The sequence below is a fragment of the Castanea sativa genome, chromosome 2 (genome assembly GCF_040712315.1).
Source record: "Castanea sativa cultivar Marrone di Chiusa Pesio chromosome 2, ASM4071231v1".
NCBI lineage: Eukaryota > Viridiplantae > Streptophyta > Magnoliopsida > Fagales > Fagaceae > Castanea > Castanea sativa.
The window spans coordinates 53,967,552-53,987,361 of record NC_134014.1 but is presented as its reverse complement, the minus strand read 5'-3'; the positions used below and the strand labels follow the sequence as shown (position 1 = coordinate 53,987,361).

Sequence of the window (19,810 nt, the reverse complement as noted above, 5' to 3'; positions counted from 1 at the left end):
GGCTTACTTCGTGGGAAGTTTACTTGTGAGGTACTCATGAAAACCACTCCGTCTTCAATGCAAGTTTGAATCTTCATACTCTCTCTCACACGCAACCCATACAAAGAAATCCTACATAAAATATAGGGTAAACATGATTGAACAAAATTACAATCAAATTTGGCACGGAATTAAAGCCAACACAAAATAGTTGTAAATAACAACTTTACAATATATTTTCTAAAAGAATAGAATAAAAAAAAAAAACCTAAAATCAAGTTCAAAGAATAGGTGCCATCCATAGAAGCCAGTAATTCATTTTAAGTTGGAGAAACATAATCCAAATAAAAAAATAAAAAAATTGTTGGCAACTTTTGTTATATTGTATGAAAAATGCCATTTTTAAAAAAGGAAAATGAAACATCACTTAAGAATTTTATCAAACTATTTGTGCACATGTAACACTACGAAATTTATCCAAGTTTAAAGTTAGGGTTTCAATAGTACAAAAATCATGAATTGATGCACAATTCAAATGTTATAACAAAACTCTAAATAATCACTATCTAACATAGCTAGTTTGCTTCAAAATAAAGGATACCATTTAACCACATATTAAAACAACTTTAAATTATAACAACTTGCTAAGCATGGCCTCCAAATTATTTGCAAATTAAAGATTTATCAACCAACTAATTATCACCATAGTCTCCATATATATTCACACATCCATTTCTTGATCCAAAAAAAAACTACTTTCGATTCTTCCCGTATGTTTCGATTTGCATTTCCACAAATTGGGCTTTATGTAATACTACAAAATAAGAAAAAATTCTTCAAATTCGACATTTAGAAATAAAACATTTCATTCATATAGTAAATTTCAATGAAAACCACCAAACAAAAAAGAATTTTTTTTCTTATAAAATATTTGGAGTTATAAACCTATTGGGAAGCCTTTAAAATCATTGTGCAAGATGACTTAGTCTTTTGGGTTGGAGAAACGAACAGCCTAGGATGCGATCATCAAGGCCACTCTCGCCTTCAACAACACCGTTGTCAATAGCTCCAATTTAAATAGTTCTGATTCAACCATCATGCTTCTTCATCATTGTTAGATTCAAATAAAGGTGAGAGGTAAGAAGAAGGAAGGGTTGTAGAATAAGAGAAGGTTGCTTTGGCGTTTTAGATAGAGGGATAGAGAGAAGAACATAGAGAGAGGTTGATGGGAAATTTAGAGCCCGATTGATAGAATTAATAAGTTTTAAACCCAAGTTGTTAATTAGATTTATTATGAATAAACCTTGTTAAAACAAACTAACATCAATATCATGTCAAAATCATGGAGCGGAAAAAAATAAATAAGACAAGATATGATGACCCAAGAAAACCAATGAAACAAACTAGTTTCACAGAAAAAACCTGGGGGAAAACCTTCCCGAAAAGCAATTCACTATAGTAAAGAGAAGTTTCAGATCTAGTACAAAACCTTTGTCCCTAGACTCTACAATCCCCGTAGATGAACTTACAGCAGAAACCTTCTACCACTTTAAAACCTTTGAACTCTTCAATATATGAACACCACCCTTTTGATGCATGAATCCCAGTACGTGACTAATTCCTTTGCACGAATCCTAGTACGTGACTCACTCACTAACTTGAGGAAGAAGAATGTTGGCTACAAGGTTCTTCACTTCATCAACAACGAAGATCAAGAAGCACTTGGTTACAAAACCCTAAGGTGCAAAGACGCAATAGCTTCTTTCAGAGAGAATAAGGCTTCGGTCACCTTTTGCATGTGTTCTCCTTATATTCTCTTGTGTGACGGCCTCTAAAATAAGCCTTATATATGTCTAGGGTTGTGAGAAAATAAACCCTACACAAATACATAAGCATCGGCTGAAAATCAGATCTAAAAAATTGATTTTCGTAATTCTCGATAAATACCTCGATAAATAGTATCTATCGAGCCTCATTAAACCTCAATAGATAGCTATCTATCGAGCAGCTGTTGAACTTTAATGAATCAGCATTTCTTCACTTGTTTCTTGGACAGATTTGCATGGGTTCAATACTATACTTGAACTCTTATTCTTTGAAGTATTAAACACATCCTAGATCTACCCAAATATAAGTAAAGTGCGTTTTGTCAAAGGATTAGTCAATTATATAAAATATTGACATATGTTCCTAACATTGAATCACATATGTCCTAACAGAGATAAAGAAAGAAGTTGAGAGAGAAGGAATATGAAAGGTACAAATTTGTAACTTCCTAAAGCCGGAACGTTGTGTTTGTTGGTTTTTAAGGGAAAATGCTAGTGAAAATTAAATTAAGAGTTTGAAACTGTAGGTTTTGGCAAAGATGAAGAGAGACTGATATAGATCTATAGATATAATGGTGGGAATTATGGTGGAGATAGTGGTGGGAATTAATAAATGGGCTTTATGGTGAAGATAGTGGTGGGAATTAAATTAATAAGAAGTAGGCTTTATGGTGGAGATAAAGGTGAGATTTGTAACTTCCTAAAGCCGGAACGTTGTATTTGTTGGTTTTTAAGGGAAAATGCTAGTGAGAATTAGATTAAAAGTTTGAAACTGTAGGTTTTGGCAAAGATGAAGAGAGAAACTGATGTAGATATAAATATAGATATATAGATATAGTGGTGGGAATTATGGCGGAGATAGTGGTGGTAATTAATAAATGGGCTTTATGGTGGAGAAAGTGGTGGGAATTAATTTAATAGGAAGTGGGTTTTATGGTGAAGATAGAAGTGAGATTTGTAACTTCCTAAAGCCAAAACGTTGTGTTTGTTGGTTTTTAAGGGAAAATACTAGTGAGAATTAGATTAAGAGTTTGAAACCATAGGTTTTGGCAAAGATGAAGAGAGAAACTGATATAGATATAGATATAGCAGTGGGAATTATGGTGGAGATAGTGGTGGGAATTAATTTAATAAGAAGTGGCCTTTATGGTGAAGATAGAGGTGAGATTTATTTTGTTATTTAAAATTGATAAATCTATTTTTAAATTGTTGGGAAAATACAAAAAAGAAATATTATGGAAATGACATGGCTACTGACGTGGCTCAACGTGATCGTAGCAATATTAAATGCTACGCTTCAGCTTTTAGTAATATATAGATATAGATATAGATATAGATGAGTGGCTTTCGTATGGTTTTTTTTTAAGGAAAAATGTATACGGTAGGATATGCGAGGGTTTGGTACATAAAATAATATTTAGATTTAGAAAGATAGTTTTCGTCCTAAACCTGAGTTGCCATTCCTACTTTTTTGAGAAGAGAATTGTTGAAGGACCACAGTAATGAATTTTTTTTTTCCATGGGCAAAAACTGAAATGTTCACCAATACTCAAAGAGAATATGTAATTATTATAATAGGGAAAATATTTATTAAAAAAAATTCATTTTTCCATCCACTGTGACAAATTAAATCCGATTTTTTTTTTTTAAATTTCTATTTTAGACCTTTCCTTGAACTTGGTAATTAGCCCTACCATCCCCGGGTGCGCACGCCCCCCCCCCCCCCCCCCCACACACACACACACACACACACACACACACACACACATATATATATATATATATATATTTATATATACTTATATTTATATTTATATTTAAAACCACTAATGGAACAACTTATTCAGCAAGAGTTTATGTGATGTGTGGGATGAAGAGATTGCACAAACAAAGTTTGACTCTAAATATGTTTAGAGTTATCTATTATGTTGTAATTATCAATATTTAAATGAGTTACATGACTCATTAACAACGCCATATGGCTACAGTTATACATAAATGATCTTTTCAATCACCAGCTAAAAAATATAGCTCTTAACATATTTGAAGCCAAGTTTTTTCGACACACTTGAGAGCAGTATCTTTTTCTCCACATTAGAGAGGGAAACTTGGAGGAATAGTAGAATACAATAGAGAAAGGATATTGTAGACAATAGAAACAGAGATAAATTCTACACATACACACAAAAAGTAGTGAGTGTCAATAAAGATTTGGAAAAAGTTTATTTTTAAAACATTTTAAAAGATTCCTCCTACAACCCATTATATGGCCGTTGAAATTATTAATATAACCTTTTTTAATAAGTTATGACTTTATAATTTTATAAATCATCTCGTAGTAAATTGGAAAAGATTCCCTCAAACTTTCTTACCCTTGAGATCATGCCTAAGATCAAAGCCACTTCAACAGTTTCTCAAAAACTTTCCCTTGGGGTCCATGTCTTTTAAAATAGAAATGTATAAGGTATTATCATTGTCTGTTACTTCAGCGTTAAGTCACAGAGCAAGTCAACAAAGAGCCTCGACAAAAGCCTCGGCACCCGAATCCATATGGATGAAGTGAGAGTGGAGTGGTCGGATCTTCCCAAGGAACTATTACCAACGATCGGCAAAAGCCTCGACACCCGAATCGATATTGTTCGATTCCGCAGTGTCTGCAACTCGTGGCGCTCCTCTGTTCCCCCCAACAACTCTCCTCGATTCCCTATCAAATTCCCTTACCCTTCCACTATCTCGTCTTCCACAGCTCCAACTCAAACTCCGGCCTATCTCTGCGAAAGCACTATCTATCTACTACAAAGTCTAAATCCCTCCTCGACTTCTTCTTCTTATAAGGCTTGGTTGGTCAAAGTCGAACAAGACTCAAACACAGGAGGCAAGTTGCGTTTCTTTGATCCAATCTCCAACCGTCGTATCGCTATCAGGTACCCCAATATCACGTTAAACTTATTAGAATTTCGAGTTATCGAATTAGCTAAAGCCTATACACTTAGATTACGAGATCGAGTTGGGGTTGTTAGAATTGGATCCACTAATGAAATCGTCGAGCCTATACTCCCTAGTGACAGCTCTATTCGTTGTGTGACTAAAGTAGTTATGTTTCCCAATTCGCCTTGGACTAATGTAAACGACTCTGCCGTTTTTGTTATCTTTGGTGCCGGAAGATTAGGCTTTGCAAAATCTGGGGCTGAGAGTTTAACCGTTGTAGATAGTAACGGTTTTGAGTATGATGATATTATATTATATAAGGGCCAATTCTATGTGATTGATACATTGGGAAACGTTTCGTGGATCGATAATTCATCGTTGAAGTTGGTTCCATTTTTGCCTCCGCTGTGGGTTGGGTAGCCAGAAGCACTTGGTGGAGTCATGTGGAACTCTCTATGTTGTTGATAGATACTTTAATAAAGAAAGGAGGAGGTTAGAACATACCAACCGGTATGTTAGAGACTGTGATGGTTCCAAAGTGGTTGATTTCAAAGTGTATAAGCTGGATGAAGAGTGGGGTCGATGGGAGTTGGAGAAAAGCTTGGGTGATCGAGCTTTTGTTTTGGGTAATGATTGTTGTTTATCGATTTTGGCTGAAGAGTTTACTGGGTATAAAAGGAATTGCATTTACTTCAATGATCAAAATGAAACTCATGTTTTCAACTTGGAAGATAGCAGCTTTGGAGATTTACAGAATATCCATCCATCCTGGCTTCTCTCAAATTTGCTTTAGGCCTATGTAAGTATGAAATTAATGTCGTGAAATTTTTTAATCTAATGGTGTGTTTGGTTTCTGCTTGCTGTAACAGATACTTTAATTTGATGATTGTAAGTTTTAGTCATATAGCAGCCTGTTGTGGTGGTTAGTATGATCACAAACTCAAACTTCAATTATCCTTGTTAAATAGATTAAAGCTTGATCGTGTGTTGAATATTGCTTTGATCTACTTATGAGCTGGTATTTTACTATTTTTTAGAAAGCACAACTCATTTACTGAATTGGGTGGGTATATATATGGAGGAATGTCGTATACATTAAGAGCCCGATTAGGATTGCTGTAAGAAATAGAACTTTAGGCTGTAGTGTTTTTGTGATAATGAGTTTCAACATAAAATTTTTTAGCTCCAAATAGCTTTTAGAGTTAATTTAGCAAATTAGAACAAGTGCTTTGAAGTTGTTACATCTGTTTGGTAACCAAATTGATAAGCGAGTCCTTGTAATTGGCAAAATAGTCGGGTGTGAATCAGTTTATGATGGCCAGAATATGTGTTATCTTTTTGCTTTGCCATTGTTGCAGAGGTCCAGACAATTTTCGAAGTGCTTGTTTGTCGTTGAAATTTATGCGTGTTAAGTGTTACTGTTACCTAATATGGTAGCTGGAAAGAAGCCAAATTTGGGTTTTAGCCGTTTTTGGGTATCAAATGTGCAAGATGGCAATGCGTCACCACTCATCATTAGTAAGGAAACACCGAATCCATTTATTGGGGCAGGAAGTGAGTGCCTCCTTTTATGAATAAATTTAAGTTACATTTGCTGAATACTTAAAACAGAATTTCTTTGAAGTCTTTACAGTAATACATATTTGGGGCTTGTTGCAGAATTGGATTGCTATGGTACATGGCATGGGCAAAGCATGGTTTTGTAGACCATACAGCTGCCATCTATGTCCAATTTTGTTTATGGCTTGCCGAACCATGCAATTTATAAAATTAGGCTCTCGTACCTCCTCTCTTTCATTATAATTTTGCCATTCACAATTTATGTAAGAGAGGAGAGTATGCATTTATGGTATTCTCAGAGTATTCAATAATTTTCCATGAGAGTGAGATGAGAAAGTACGCATTTATGGTATTCCGATAGTACTCAATAATTACTTAGGAAAATTATTGAATATTCTGGGAGCATTATAAATGCATACTCCCCTCTCTCATATGAATTGTGGGTTCCACCATAAATTTAAATAGTAGAACCCACAGTTATGTGAGAGTAGGGAGTACGCATTTTTGGTAAAAATATGAATTGAAATGAGAGAAACGTTATCAAATTTATACAAATAAAATGGGAAGAAGAAGAGTCAAGTTATAAAAAAAAGAAAATGACGAAGGAAGTGTAACGGCGAAGTAGAGAGTAGTGGGGGAGGTAAAGAGGCAAAGAGGGAAAGGTTGGAGGAAGTGTAACCGTAGGCGTATACTAATAAAATGGGAAGAAGAAGAGTCAAGTTATGAAAAAAGATGATGGAAGTGTAACGGCGAAGTAGAGAGTAGTGGGGGAGCTAAAGAGGCAAAGAGGGAAGGGAAAAGTTAGAGGAAATGTAACCGTAGGTGTGGACTAATAGGGTGAAGTAGAAATTTTTGTTTTTGTTTTTTTAGAGAGTAGTGAGAAGAAAAGTCTAAAAAAGAAAAGAAGAGATAAAAAATAAGTGGATGATGGGGATTAATGATTGAGTAGCAAAATGTAGTGTGTGTATGTGTGTGTGTGTGTGTGTGTGTGTGTGTGTGTGTAAAAGGATTAGGATGGAAAGAAAATAACACTCAATGATGAAATGAGCTTTCAGTATAGACAATAAACAATTAGAATTTATGATGGCGTGTGGTGTATTACATTTGGCCACAAAAAATTAATTTTGCAATAGACAATTAATAAAGATGGAAAACCAAAAAAATAAAATAAAATAGTGATGTGGTCGCTGATGTGGCTTAACAGAAGTATAACAACAATAAATGCTACATTTTAGCTTTTAGATATATATATATATATATATATATATATATATATATATATATATATATATATATATATATATATAGATTATGCATAGTGTAATAACAAACGAAATATTTTTAAGGAACTCGATATTGATTGGTATTGAGTATTGAGTGAGAAATGGCTGTGATTCGGTTCAAAGAAGCTGCATGTCCTTTGAACCAAATCCTCAACTTGTTGAACGAAAGGAAGGCTGAATTTCAACACACCCTCCTAGCCATCCCGAAACTGGTACACAGAAAGCATATCAGATGGAAGTCACCAAACTTAGGTGACTTTAAGGTGAACTACGGTGGCACCATTTTCTTAGAGCAAGGAAAAGCTGAACTTGGAGTGGTGATACACAACTCGGAAGGAGCTGTCATTGCATCTCTGTCACAGCAAATTCCCCTCCCAGCAACTATGACTCAAGTAGAAGCACTGGCAGCGAGGAGAGCAGTTGAATTCGGCATCACTACTGCAGTTTTAGAAGGAGACTTGGACATCATCTATAAGGAACTAATAGACTCAGACTCGTCCCTAGCTTTACATGGTCATCTAATTCATGGTGTAAAAAAGTTAGCTTCTTCTTTTAATTGTATTCGTTATGCCCATGTTCGTCGACAAGGAAATAATGTAGCCCATGCATTAGCTGGATGAGCAATTAATTCGAACTGTCTAGATGGAAGATGTACCACCAGACATTCTTCATGTTGTCCAGGCTGATTTAGCCTCTATTGATTAATTAAAGGAGCTGTTTTCAGTCTTAAAAAAAAAAAAAAAAAAAAAAGAGTAAGAAATGGTTGTAGTTGTTGGACCAAAAGAAAATTTAGTTGCACTATAAACTGATAAGAATTGGCATTGTTAATAACATCTGTTGCTCGCCTAGGGGCTAGACAATAAGCCATGTTGTAAGGTTGGGGTGATTTTTAAGGATGAAAAATCTACCCCTATCTCCTCCCACTTGTGTGTTGCATTTTTTTTTTTAATTATAATTAATTACTTACATCAATGTTTTATGTTAGGGACATATTTGATGTAATTGGCTAATCATTTGACAAACACTTTATTTGTAATTGGGTAGATTTATGATGGTTTAAGACTTCAAGAAATATTTTGTTCAAGTCAAATATTAAAGCCATGAAAATCTGTCCAAGAAACAAGTGAAGAAGTGTTGTTCATTAAATCTTAACAGATGTCTCGACAGAAGCCTATCTATCGAGGATTGATGTTGAAGCTCGACACAAGCTGTATCTATCGAGAATTACGAAATCAGAATTTTCAAATCTGATTCCACGCATATCCATGAGTATTTGTGTACACGCATAATGTGACCGGAGACAAAAATTACTCTAGTTCATCAATCTCTCCGTAGAAGCTACTACGTCTTTGCGCCAAGATTTTGTGACCAAGGAGTTTCTTGATCTTCATGTTGATGAACTGAAGAATTTTGCAGCCAACATCTTCCTCAAGTTGGTGTGTTAGTCGCGTATTGGGATTCATGCATCATTGGTTAGTCACGTACTGAGATTCGTGCATTGAAATGAGAGATTGCCACTACATCACAAGTCCAATTGGGTATTGGGGTAAGGGTTCAATTGTAGGTTAGTATTAGGTACTGAGATTCCTTTTACTTGTAACTTCTTGTTTTGATAATAGTGGATTCTTAGGAGTAGTGATCTTAAATTTACTCGGTGGGGTTTTGCCTTGGTGATTTTCCTTATTCGTAAACAAATCACCTATGTCAAATTTATTTTCCGCTGCATTTAACTTAGTTGGTGATTTGTTTGTGCTACTACACTATTGCATGTTAAATTGACTTAATTAATTAACTTGGATAATTAATTAATTAATTTTCTAAAGGAGTCGATACATTTTTGGCTTATCAAGTGATATCAAAGCAGGCACACTCTGATTAGGTTTAATTTTTACTGTGTGATCCATTGACCCCTGTTGTCATTGCTACAAACGGCATGAAAATATCTTTTATTTCAAATACATCTTGCTTTTCTAATATCTATTTGATTGAGTTTTTCAAAAAATGTAAGTCTAAAAGTTATTTGAAAGCTATCTTGATGATTGTTGAAAAAGGTCTTAGTGTGACAAGGAAGAAACTAGACAACCTCAAAATGAAAATGTGCAGAGGAGTTCGTCTGAGAAGGGTGAAAGTTAAACATTTTGTACATAAGTGGCAGATGAGAGAGAAAACCATTCCTACTAATTTGTCAAGCAAGCATGAAGTGTGCTTTTATGATGAAGTCTGCATTTAAGGTAATGAACACATGTTTGTGGTACCTTGACAGTGGGTGCTCAAGACACATGACTTGAGACCATTCTCTCCTCAAGGTTTTTGAATCTAAGAAAGGTGGAAATGTCACTTTCGGTGATGGGAGCAAATCACAAATAAAAGGGAAGGGAACTATCTCTCTACCTAGACTGTCAGACATTACAAATGTGTTGTATGTGGAAGGTCTAAGAGTGAACTTGTTGAGCATAAGTCAGATATGTGATTAAGACTTCATGGTACTATTTTCAAAAGGGAAAGGCCTTGTGTTGAATGAGTCTGGGAAGAAACTCATAAGCAGAGTCTGCACCCTGGATAACTGCTATGGATTGGTACCTGATGCTGATATTGTGTGCAATAGTATTTTTTTACCAAATGAAGACTTATGGCACCAAAGGATGGAACCTTCTAGTTACAAACATCTGTCAATTGTATTTAAGCATGAATCAGTGTTGGGAATACCAAAGCTCAGCAGGGTTAGCAATGTTGTGTGTGGACCGTGTCAGTTTAGGAAACAAACGAATGCAAAGCATCCAGGCACTCAGACATCAACTACATCCAGACCTTTAGAGCTACTATATCTGGATCTCATGGGTCCAACTAGAACTGAATTTCTTGGAAGAAAGAGATACATCATGGTTGTAGTAGATGATTTTACCAGGTATACTTGGGTCATTCTTATAAGATCCAAGTCAGATGCTCCTAAGCACATTGAAACTTTGTGTACAAGATTGCAAAATGAGAAGAATATGAAGATTGATCAAATTCGTAGTGATCATGGTAAAGAATTCGAGAACTTATACATGAAATCTTTTTGCACTAGATCTGGTATATCCCAAGAATTCTCTGCTCCTATTACTCCTCAGCAAAATGGTGTAATAGAAATAAAGAATAAAGTCATACAGGAGATGGCTAAAGCCATGTTATACAATAAAGATGTGGCCAGAAATCTATGTAGAGAAGCAATCAATACCACATGTCATATGGTTAACAGGGTATATTTCAGACCCAGCACAAAGACTCCTTATGAATTATGGAAGGGAAAAAAGCCGAATGTGAAGTATTTCAAAATCTTTGGAAGTACTTGTTTCATTCTCAATGATAGAGAAAATGCGGGAAAGTTTGACTCCCGAAACGATGAAGGAATATCTTTGGGATACTCCTCCACAAGCAAAACTTATCGGGTGTACAATAAAAGAACCAAGAAGGTGATGGAAACTGTCAATGTTGTTATTGATGAAGTTTCAGACTCTGGTTCTGAGAAAAGTAGTGAGAAAATACCTAAGGAAATTCTTCCTTCAGAGCTTAAGGTTGTTCAAGAAGAAGTTGATCAAGAGCCTGCTTCTCCAAGTACTCCAAGTGTTGTAGAAGTCTCAGCAAATATTCCTACATCACTTGAGTTTGAATCTCATGAAGAGGAAGGATCTTCCTCAAGGATCAAGCTGAATCACTCTCCTGAAGTTATTGTGGGAAATATGAATGAACTTACACTAAGAAAGCGTACAGTAGATAAATGTGTTGCTAACTTTGTGTCTTATTCTTGTTATTTGTCGTAGGTTAAACCCATCAAGGTTGAGGATGCTCTCTAGATGAAAGCTGGGTTGAGGCCATGCATGATGAACTGCTCCAGTTTCAAAGGAATGATGTCTGGACCCTAGTACCTAGACCAAAAGGAGAGCACATCATTGGCACAAAGTGGATATTCCGCAATAAAACTAATGAGGAGGGAAATGTGATCCGCAACAAAGCTCGTTTGGTGGCCCAAGGATACTCTCAAGGGGAAGGAGTGGATTTTGATGAATCATTTGCTCTTGTAACTCGCATGGAATCCATTAGGGTTCTCCTAGCCTAGCTTGTCACTTGAAGTTCAAGCTTTACCAAAAGGATGCGAATACTGCATTGTTGAATGGATTTCTTAAAGATGTCTATGTTACTCAGCCCAAAGGATTCATTGATTCACACTTTTCGAATCATGTGTTGTACCTCAAGAAGGCTATCTATGGATTAAAGCAAGCACCCAGAGCTTGGTATGACTGGCTTACAGAATACCTGGTCTCACATGGCTTCACAAGAGGACAAGCAAATCAAACCCTTTTTATCAAAAAGGAAAATGGCGAGTTGATAGTAGCTCAAGTCTATGTTTATGACATCATCTTCGGGTTTACAAAGGATGAACTTGCTCAAAACTTTTCAAAACTTATGCAGGTCGAGTTTGAGATGAGCATGATTGGAGAGTTGAATCAATTCCTAGGATTGCAGATTCGTCAGCAAGAGTCAGGTATATTCATATCTCAATCTAAATATGCTAAAAATCTTGTGAAAAAGTTTTGATTGGAATCTGCTAGTTCTGTTAGAACCCCCATTGATATAGAAGCATGATAGGTAGTCTCCTTTACCTTACTGCTAATAAACTTGACATTAGTTTGTGCTAGATATCAAGCTACCCCAAAGAGTCTCATATGATTGCTTTAAAAAGAATCATAAAATATGTCAAATCCACTGATGATTTTGGAGTGTGGTATAGCAAGGACACCAATGATGTCTTAGTTGCGTATTTTGATGCAGACTGGGCTAGGAATGCTAATGATAGAAAAACTCCATCCATTATCCACTGCTGAGGCTGAATATATTGCTGCCGGTAGTTGTTGCACCCAACTTCTATGGATGCAAAAACTCCTTTTTGATTATGGTATTCGTCAAGAACATCTTACCATTTATTGTGACAATACCAGTGCCATTAACATCTCTAAAAATCATGTTCAACATTCTCGAACAAAACATATAAAGATACGACACCACTTCATTTGAGAGCTTGAAGATGGCACACTCACTCTTGAGTTCATCCATACTGATGATCAAAAGGCCGACTTGTTCACCAAACATCTGGATAGCAAACGGTCTGTATTCTTACGTCAAAACATTGGTGTAATCTCAATGGAGTGATCTCTCCTTCTTCTCTTTCCTTCTCATGCATTTGCATCTAGTTTTATGCTTTGTTTGTTTAATATGTTTTTGTTTATTTTTAGTTTTGCTTTATTTTGTTTTTCATAAAAATAAAAATAAAAATTTGAAAAATGAGAAATGAGAAAAATATAAAAACAATGTATGTTTGTGTATATTGGTGCTTATGTACCTTGGATGGCCATTGAAACAAAGTTTTCTAAACTTTGTATCTCATGTAACTTAGATAAGCACTTTAATGCACAACTAAGCAAGTGAGCTTTGTGGCTCGTATTTGTGATGAGTACGATTAAGTAACATTTTATACTTAACACTCATATTACTCTTTTGGCGGGAAAGACTAAAAAATCCTAAAAGAAAGGCATAAATAACCATCTCACCACTAAAGCATGTCAATCATGTATAACATCTGTGTGCTTCGACATAGTAAAATTGTGATGTTTTTGGCTTACATAATTGGGTATTTCTTCTCTTTCTATATATGCTCATGCATGATATGTTCAAAAATAAAATATGCAAACAAAATCAAAAGTAAAAAGAATCAAAATACTTTTAAATATGGTTGCAAGCTTGTTTCTAGGAGATGTAGGAGTTATAGGATGTACCTCGAAGGTGATAGTTTCCATCAAACAGTTATGATTGTGTGTGAGTGTTTTTTATTCTCTTATATCTCAAATCGTCATAATATGAGAAAATTGTGCAAACTTGTTATGTTTTCACACATAACATGCAAAAATTCGTTGCTACTTTTGATACATGTGCAGGTACAATGTGATTTGGCCATCACAAGGAATACATTTGTTAATATATGCTCACTAAGAGCATCCACACCAGCTCATGTAAAAACTTCTAAAACAGAAAAAACTACCAATTTTACACATTTTGAGCAAAAAAACACCCACATCAGTGGGTGTAAAAATGTTTAAAACTGTGGAAATCCATCCATGAGTTACAATAACCGTGTAAATAAACACGGTTACTGTAGCTCGTTTATCCCTTTTTTTTTTTTAATTTCTCGTTCGCTCATTTTTTTCTCTCTCTTCTTCGTGCTCAACAATCCCAGTTAACTGCTCATCTTCTTCTTTTTCCTCATATGCACAAAAACACACCCGCACACAAACACATCCACATAGAAATCAACACAGATACACTTGCTCAAAAAAAAAAAAAACAGAGATACACAAACACGGAGCTCGTGGATCGTTGATCGGAGCTTGGATCGGAGATGTGGATGGTGGATCGGAGCTCGTGGCTCGAAGCTGTGGATCGGAGCTGTGGATGGTGGATCGGAGCTCATGGCTCGGAGCTGTGGATCGTGGGTCGGAGCTCGGATCGGAGCTCGTGGCTCAGAGCTGTGGATCGGAGTGTGTTTCGGTGCTGTGGATCGGAGCTATCGGGAGAGTTGATCTGGAAAATGGGTAGAGAGAGAGAGAGAGAGAGGACAATTTAAAAAAAAATGGGTAGAGAGAAAGAATGAGAGCGCGTGTGTATGCATAGTGTTAGTTAAGAGAAATAATAAAAAATTTGAGAAAGTTGATTATTTAATTAAAAGAGGTGGTAGAATAGATGAACTGATGTGGGTGCTTTGTAAAAATGAATGTGTAAAATAGAAAAAGTAGGTTTTTAGTGTAAAAATGGATGTGTAAAATAAATGAGCTGGTGTGGATGCTCTAAACTGTCTTAACTTGTTTTTTAAATATAAAATTGGTTAGACTTGTTTAGTGTGTGTGTGTGTGTGTGTTTTTGGTTCTCTGAATGCTTTGCATATATGTTGATTAGATCTATGGTTGAGTAGCTTGCTTATTGCATTCATCTCTTTGTGTTTTTCCTCCTTAAAAAACTCCTGTTCTTCAAGCTCGACAGATCCTCAACAGATTCTCTTCTATCAAGCCCTTCTTTCTCTTGTCTCGACAAGTCTTATTGCATTCTCAATCCATCAAGATTTCTGGACTTCTTCTCGATAGAATCTCAACAGCTTCTTCGATCCATTGAGACAAATTTTCTAAGGTCTCTGTCTGACTGATAGATTCTTGATAGCTTCTCGATCCATTGAGGTAATTTTGCTGTTGACAGATCCTCGACAGCACCTCGACAGATTCACTTTTGTCGAGATTTAGTGCTCGATAGATATTTCAATCCATCGAGTTGCGATTTCTATTTAAGGGCTGAGCGCGAATCAGATTTCATCTTTCATTCTCTCTCTTGATAGAAAACTCCTTTTCCTCTCCCAAACCCTCTCTCCCTCACTCAAATCCTTCAACACTTCCATTTTGGTCTAGACCAAGTCTCCTTCCTTTGGTAAGTGTTCTTAATCTCTTCTTTACATGCATTTCATGCATTTAGACCTAGGTTTTGGGTTTTTTCAAAAATTTTGGGATTTTTGAGTTTTTCTTGAAATTTTTGGGTTGGGTTTTGTGAAATTGATTTTATATGATCATGCACTGCATTCTCATTGTATTATAACCATGTTTCATGCATTTTATATGTGCATTTGATTAAATGTGGTTTGTGTGCTGATAGGTTTGGATTGAGTTTTTCCTATGATGCATTTATTTTTGCACATCACATGTTCATGCATACATTTCTTTTCTTTCATTTCTATTTCTGGTTATGATGTGTTTCTCTCTCTTTCTCTCTCTCTCTCTCTGATGGATAGACTACGTCATGGCACCCAAACACAAATCTACTCCAACTCACAACCCTCTTCAAGGTTCTGGGTCTTCTCCTTCTGATCTTACCCCTCTTCGCATTCTGTTCGTTGATGAAAAGGCCCAAAAAGACTTCTCGGAGAACTTTCAGTGACGTTGCGTTCATTTGGAACGCCAAGTCATTCTATCTGACTTTTTCGACACTCCTCTCCCTGCCTTCATTCGGACTCGAGGTTGGGCTTCTCTTTATGAGAGTCCGCTGAGGTGTCCCGTCGTGATTATACAGGAGTTTTACTCCAATATACACGACATCGATACCTCTGTGCCTCAGTTTGCTACATTCATTCGAGGTACATGTATCGTAGTTACCTCGGCTCTTATATCCAAGGTACTACATATACCTAGGGTAGCGCATTTTGACTACCTTGGATGTGAGTGTCTTAGGACTGTGTCCAGAGATGAGCTCCTGTCTCACTTTTGTGAGACACCTTCAACATGGGGTGGTAAGCTGAACACCCTATGCTCGAGCTTTGAAAAAGGTCTAAGGTTCCTTAACATGGTAATGACATTCATTCTTACTTCTTTTTCTCACTATAACTCTATCACAAAGCCTCGTGCTCATTTTCTTTTATCTCTATTAGAGGACCTCTCTATAGACTTCCCTTCTCACTTCATCACTTCTATCCTTGAAATCTATCAGGATACGGTGACCCGTGATAAGTTCATTTTTTCTTCGGCTATCACGCAGATCCGCCACTTTTCCATTTCCATTCCTAATTCTCCTTACTTCACCACCATAGGTGCCATTGACGCTAGCTCTGTTCGGCAGAGCGAGGCTCAACTTCTACCAAAGCGGCCACGTGTGGAATCTATCGGTCCTACAGCTTCTGCTGTTCCTTCCACCTCTGCTCCTTCTTCCTCGACCGGTGATGTGACCCTAGAGGCTATCATGGCGTAGCTTCAGCATATGGATGCTCGCCTTGACACTTTTTTTGATGAGTTGTGTTAGGTGAACACTTGTGTCGGTCATATAGCATGACGATAGGCTCACCTTAATGGTTTCACCGCTTCTCCATCTCCTTCTCCAAAGGCGTCAACAGATGAGGATAGCGATGATGGTGATGAGGATGCTAGCTCTTCTAGTGATGACGAGATGACGCCCTCTCAGTAACTTGCCCTTTGTCATTCGTGACAAAAAGAGAGAGAAGCTTTGGTTGAGAGTAGTCTTGTACTTAAGGGGAGAGTTAGTATAGGACATTTTGTTAGGAGGAGTGGCTATACATTTTTTTGAGGGATGTAGTGTGGTATGCTGTCGCAGGCAACCAAAAATAAAACATATACTCCAGAAAATATATATAGTAGTGCGAGTAAGGATCATTCCCACGGAGAGTATCTAGCCTAGTTTTATGCTATGTGAACAAGGAGGGGGGGTTTGAGTATAATGAAAACAATTTTAAGATAAACAACTAAGGAACAATTCAAATTAAACTTTCAAAATCAATCAAAAGAACAAACTTTGGTCTAAGTCAAATTCCACCATCGAAATTTTACAATTGATCATCGATGCATGTATAAATCCATTCACACTTTGAATATTCACCATTGGATCTATTTTCCTATCTCTCCTTAGTCACAGTTAATTAGAATTCAAGCGATCTAATCAACCCTAACTTCTAAACAACCCAAGACAAGCACTAAAGGTTTAATCTAGTAGCAGCCTTAAGAATTAGAGAGATCGATGAAGCTAAACAACACAAGCACAAGTGGTTGTATTTAATTTAGTCGAGCGTTCTTCCTAAAATCTAACAATTTCTGATGCAGCAAATCATTAAATCTTGGTTACTTCACAAATTAGAGGGATCAAACAATTACGGATTTGATATCTAACCTAGCAGTAGATTGCAACGAATAATAAACTAGCAAGCCTCCTAGTAATTAAACAACACAATTATGAAAATAGGCATAGAAGAACATCCAATACTCAAGCATAAATTGAACAATAAAAACAAATTAAATCTCACAGTTTTATTGATTTCGAGGCTTCCGTTTCCTTCAACCAAGTATAAAAGTTTTAGCCATGCAAGGCCATGTTGAAAACTCGAAGGAGAAGTCAGAAAAGAGGGGAGAGAGAGGTGTCTATGTCTAATCTGATTTCTCCTCCCCTTTTTTACACGTTAATTCTCCATTTCCCAAGCCTACAAAATCTCCTAAAAATATTCTAAATAATAATATTCAAATCAGACTAATTAAGGAAAAATATTAAAAATAAAACAAAATCCTAATAAAACTAGGAAAGTGGTGTTTTTCAGCTGGAATTTTTGTGCATCAGATTTGGAAGCTTCTGAAAATAAACCGCATCAAATCCACATATTAGAATTGTACGCTAAGGAATGTTCCAGAATGTCAATAGTGCAGGTGCAGAAACTTCAAGCCCAATTTTGACCTTGATGCAGCCTGTATCTCTCAAAACTCAAAACATGAAAGTTTTAGATCTTTGTCTTGGCGTTCCATAGCTTCTTGAATCATCTCAATCAGAGATCTAATGAGAGAGTTATGCTCAGATTACAAAGTGATGTCAAAGTTGTCCAGAATCGCCCAATTAGCTATGTTTTGCACTTAATGCCTCCATTTGCATCCTAAATCAAAATATAAGAATAATGAGTACATTTAGGCACCAAATAAGTATAAAAGGCTAAACATTAAGGGAGAAAAATATGACAATTTGCATTCTCGTCATAGTGAGGTTCTTATGTATTTTCTTTTCTTTCTTTACTTTTACCTCATGTATACTGGTCTTGTGAGCATTTATATTTTGACATACATTGTACTTATTTTTTGCTATATATATATATATGATGATGTATGTTTCTTCGCCTATCTCTCCATGCGTTGTTTCTTTTCTCTCTTTATACTCATGTTTCTTTATGTATGCAATATTTTATTTCTGTTTCACACAAGATGCCTTGATGATTTTTATGTAAGTGTTTCAGAAAGACAGGTTGTTAAAGTCTACCATGCCATGAACTTTCTTTTTGCAAATTTGTTCAAGATTTTATGTTAGGGTTAGATTTATTTTATATTTCAACAAGTGATTATGAGTTTAGTGATTTAAGACTTCTCTTGCGATTCATTTGTTTGTTGTGGTTTTGTCACGAATAGCCAAACGGCGGAGATTTTCAAGGACATATTTGATGTAATTGGCTAATCTTTTGACAAAACGCACTTTACTTGTAATTGGGTAGATCTAGGATGGTTTAAGACTTCAAGAAACATGTTGTTCAAGTCAATTGTTAAAGTCATGAAAATCTGTCCAAGAAACAAGTGAAGAAGTGTTGTTTATTAAATCTCGACCGATGTCTTGACAGAAGCATATCTATCGAGGATTAATGTTGAAGCTTGACAGAAGATCGACACAAGCTGTAGCTGTCGAGAATTACAAAATCAGAATTTCCAAATTTGATTACACGCATATCCTTGAGTATTTGTATAGGGTTTCGTTTCTCACAACCCTAGACATATATAAGGATTATTTTAAGAGCTGTCTCAAGGTCCTTTGGATTCCATACACACATAATGTGACCGGAGACAGAAATTACTCTAGTTCATCTTTCTCTCTGTAGAAGCTACTGTATCTTTGCGACCAAGGAGCTTCTTGATCTTCATGTTGATAAACTGAAGAACTTTGCAACTAACATCTTCCTCAAGTTGGTGTGTTAGTCACATACTGGGATCCGTGCATCATTGGTTAGTCACGTACTGGGATTCGTGCATTAAAAGGAGAGATTGTCACCACAATACAAGTCCAATTAGGTATTGGGGTAAATTTTCAATTGTAGGTTGGTGTTAGGTATTGAGATTCCTTTTACTTGTAACTGCTTGTTTTGATAATAGTGTATTCTCAAGAGTGGTGACCTTAAATTCACCCGGTGGAGTTTTGCCTTAGTGGTTTTCCTCATTTGTAAACAATCACCTGTGTCAAATTTATTTTTTGTTGCATTTAACTTAGTTGGTAATTTGTTTGTGCTACCACACTATTGCATGTTAAATTGACTTAATTAATTAACTTGGATAATTAATTAATTAATTTGCCAAAAGGGTTAATACATTTTTGGCCTATCATTTTAATCTATTAATTTTTTTATGTGATAAAGCATAGTTTTAAAAACATGAACGGTCAAATATCCAAAAAAGAGACCGGTTCTCGGTTTTTACGAGTTCTTTCCCGATTTTGGTCGGTTTTTTGCCGTTTTCCTAATTTTGGCCAATCCAGTTGTAGGTTTGGTTCTCGATTGAACTGGTTCAATTGTCTAGTCCAATCCGATTTTTAAAATTATGGTGATAAGGACATGAAAATAAATTTATACAAATTACATTTTATCTC

General features: G+C 35.9%; 1 protein-coding gene and 1 pseudogene across 1 annotated transcript; both read left to right on the top strand.

The window, feature by feature from the left end:
* Positions 1-4,275: 4,275 nt before the first annotated feature.
* On the top strand, positions 4,276-6,293 carry LOC142623940 (putative F-box protein At1g65770; annotated as a pseudogene).
* A 1,384-nt stretch (positions 6,294-7,677) lies between these two features.
* Positions 7,678-8,196, top strand: LOC142625527 (uncharacterized). Its single transcript, XM_075799164.1, has one exon. It carries the CDS (start codon positions 7,678-7,680, stop codon positions 8,194-8,196), a length of 519 nt encoding a protein of 172 aa, XP_075655279.1.
* The last annotated feature ends 11,614 nt before the right edge of the window (positions 8,197-19,810 follow it).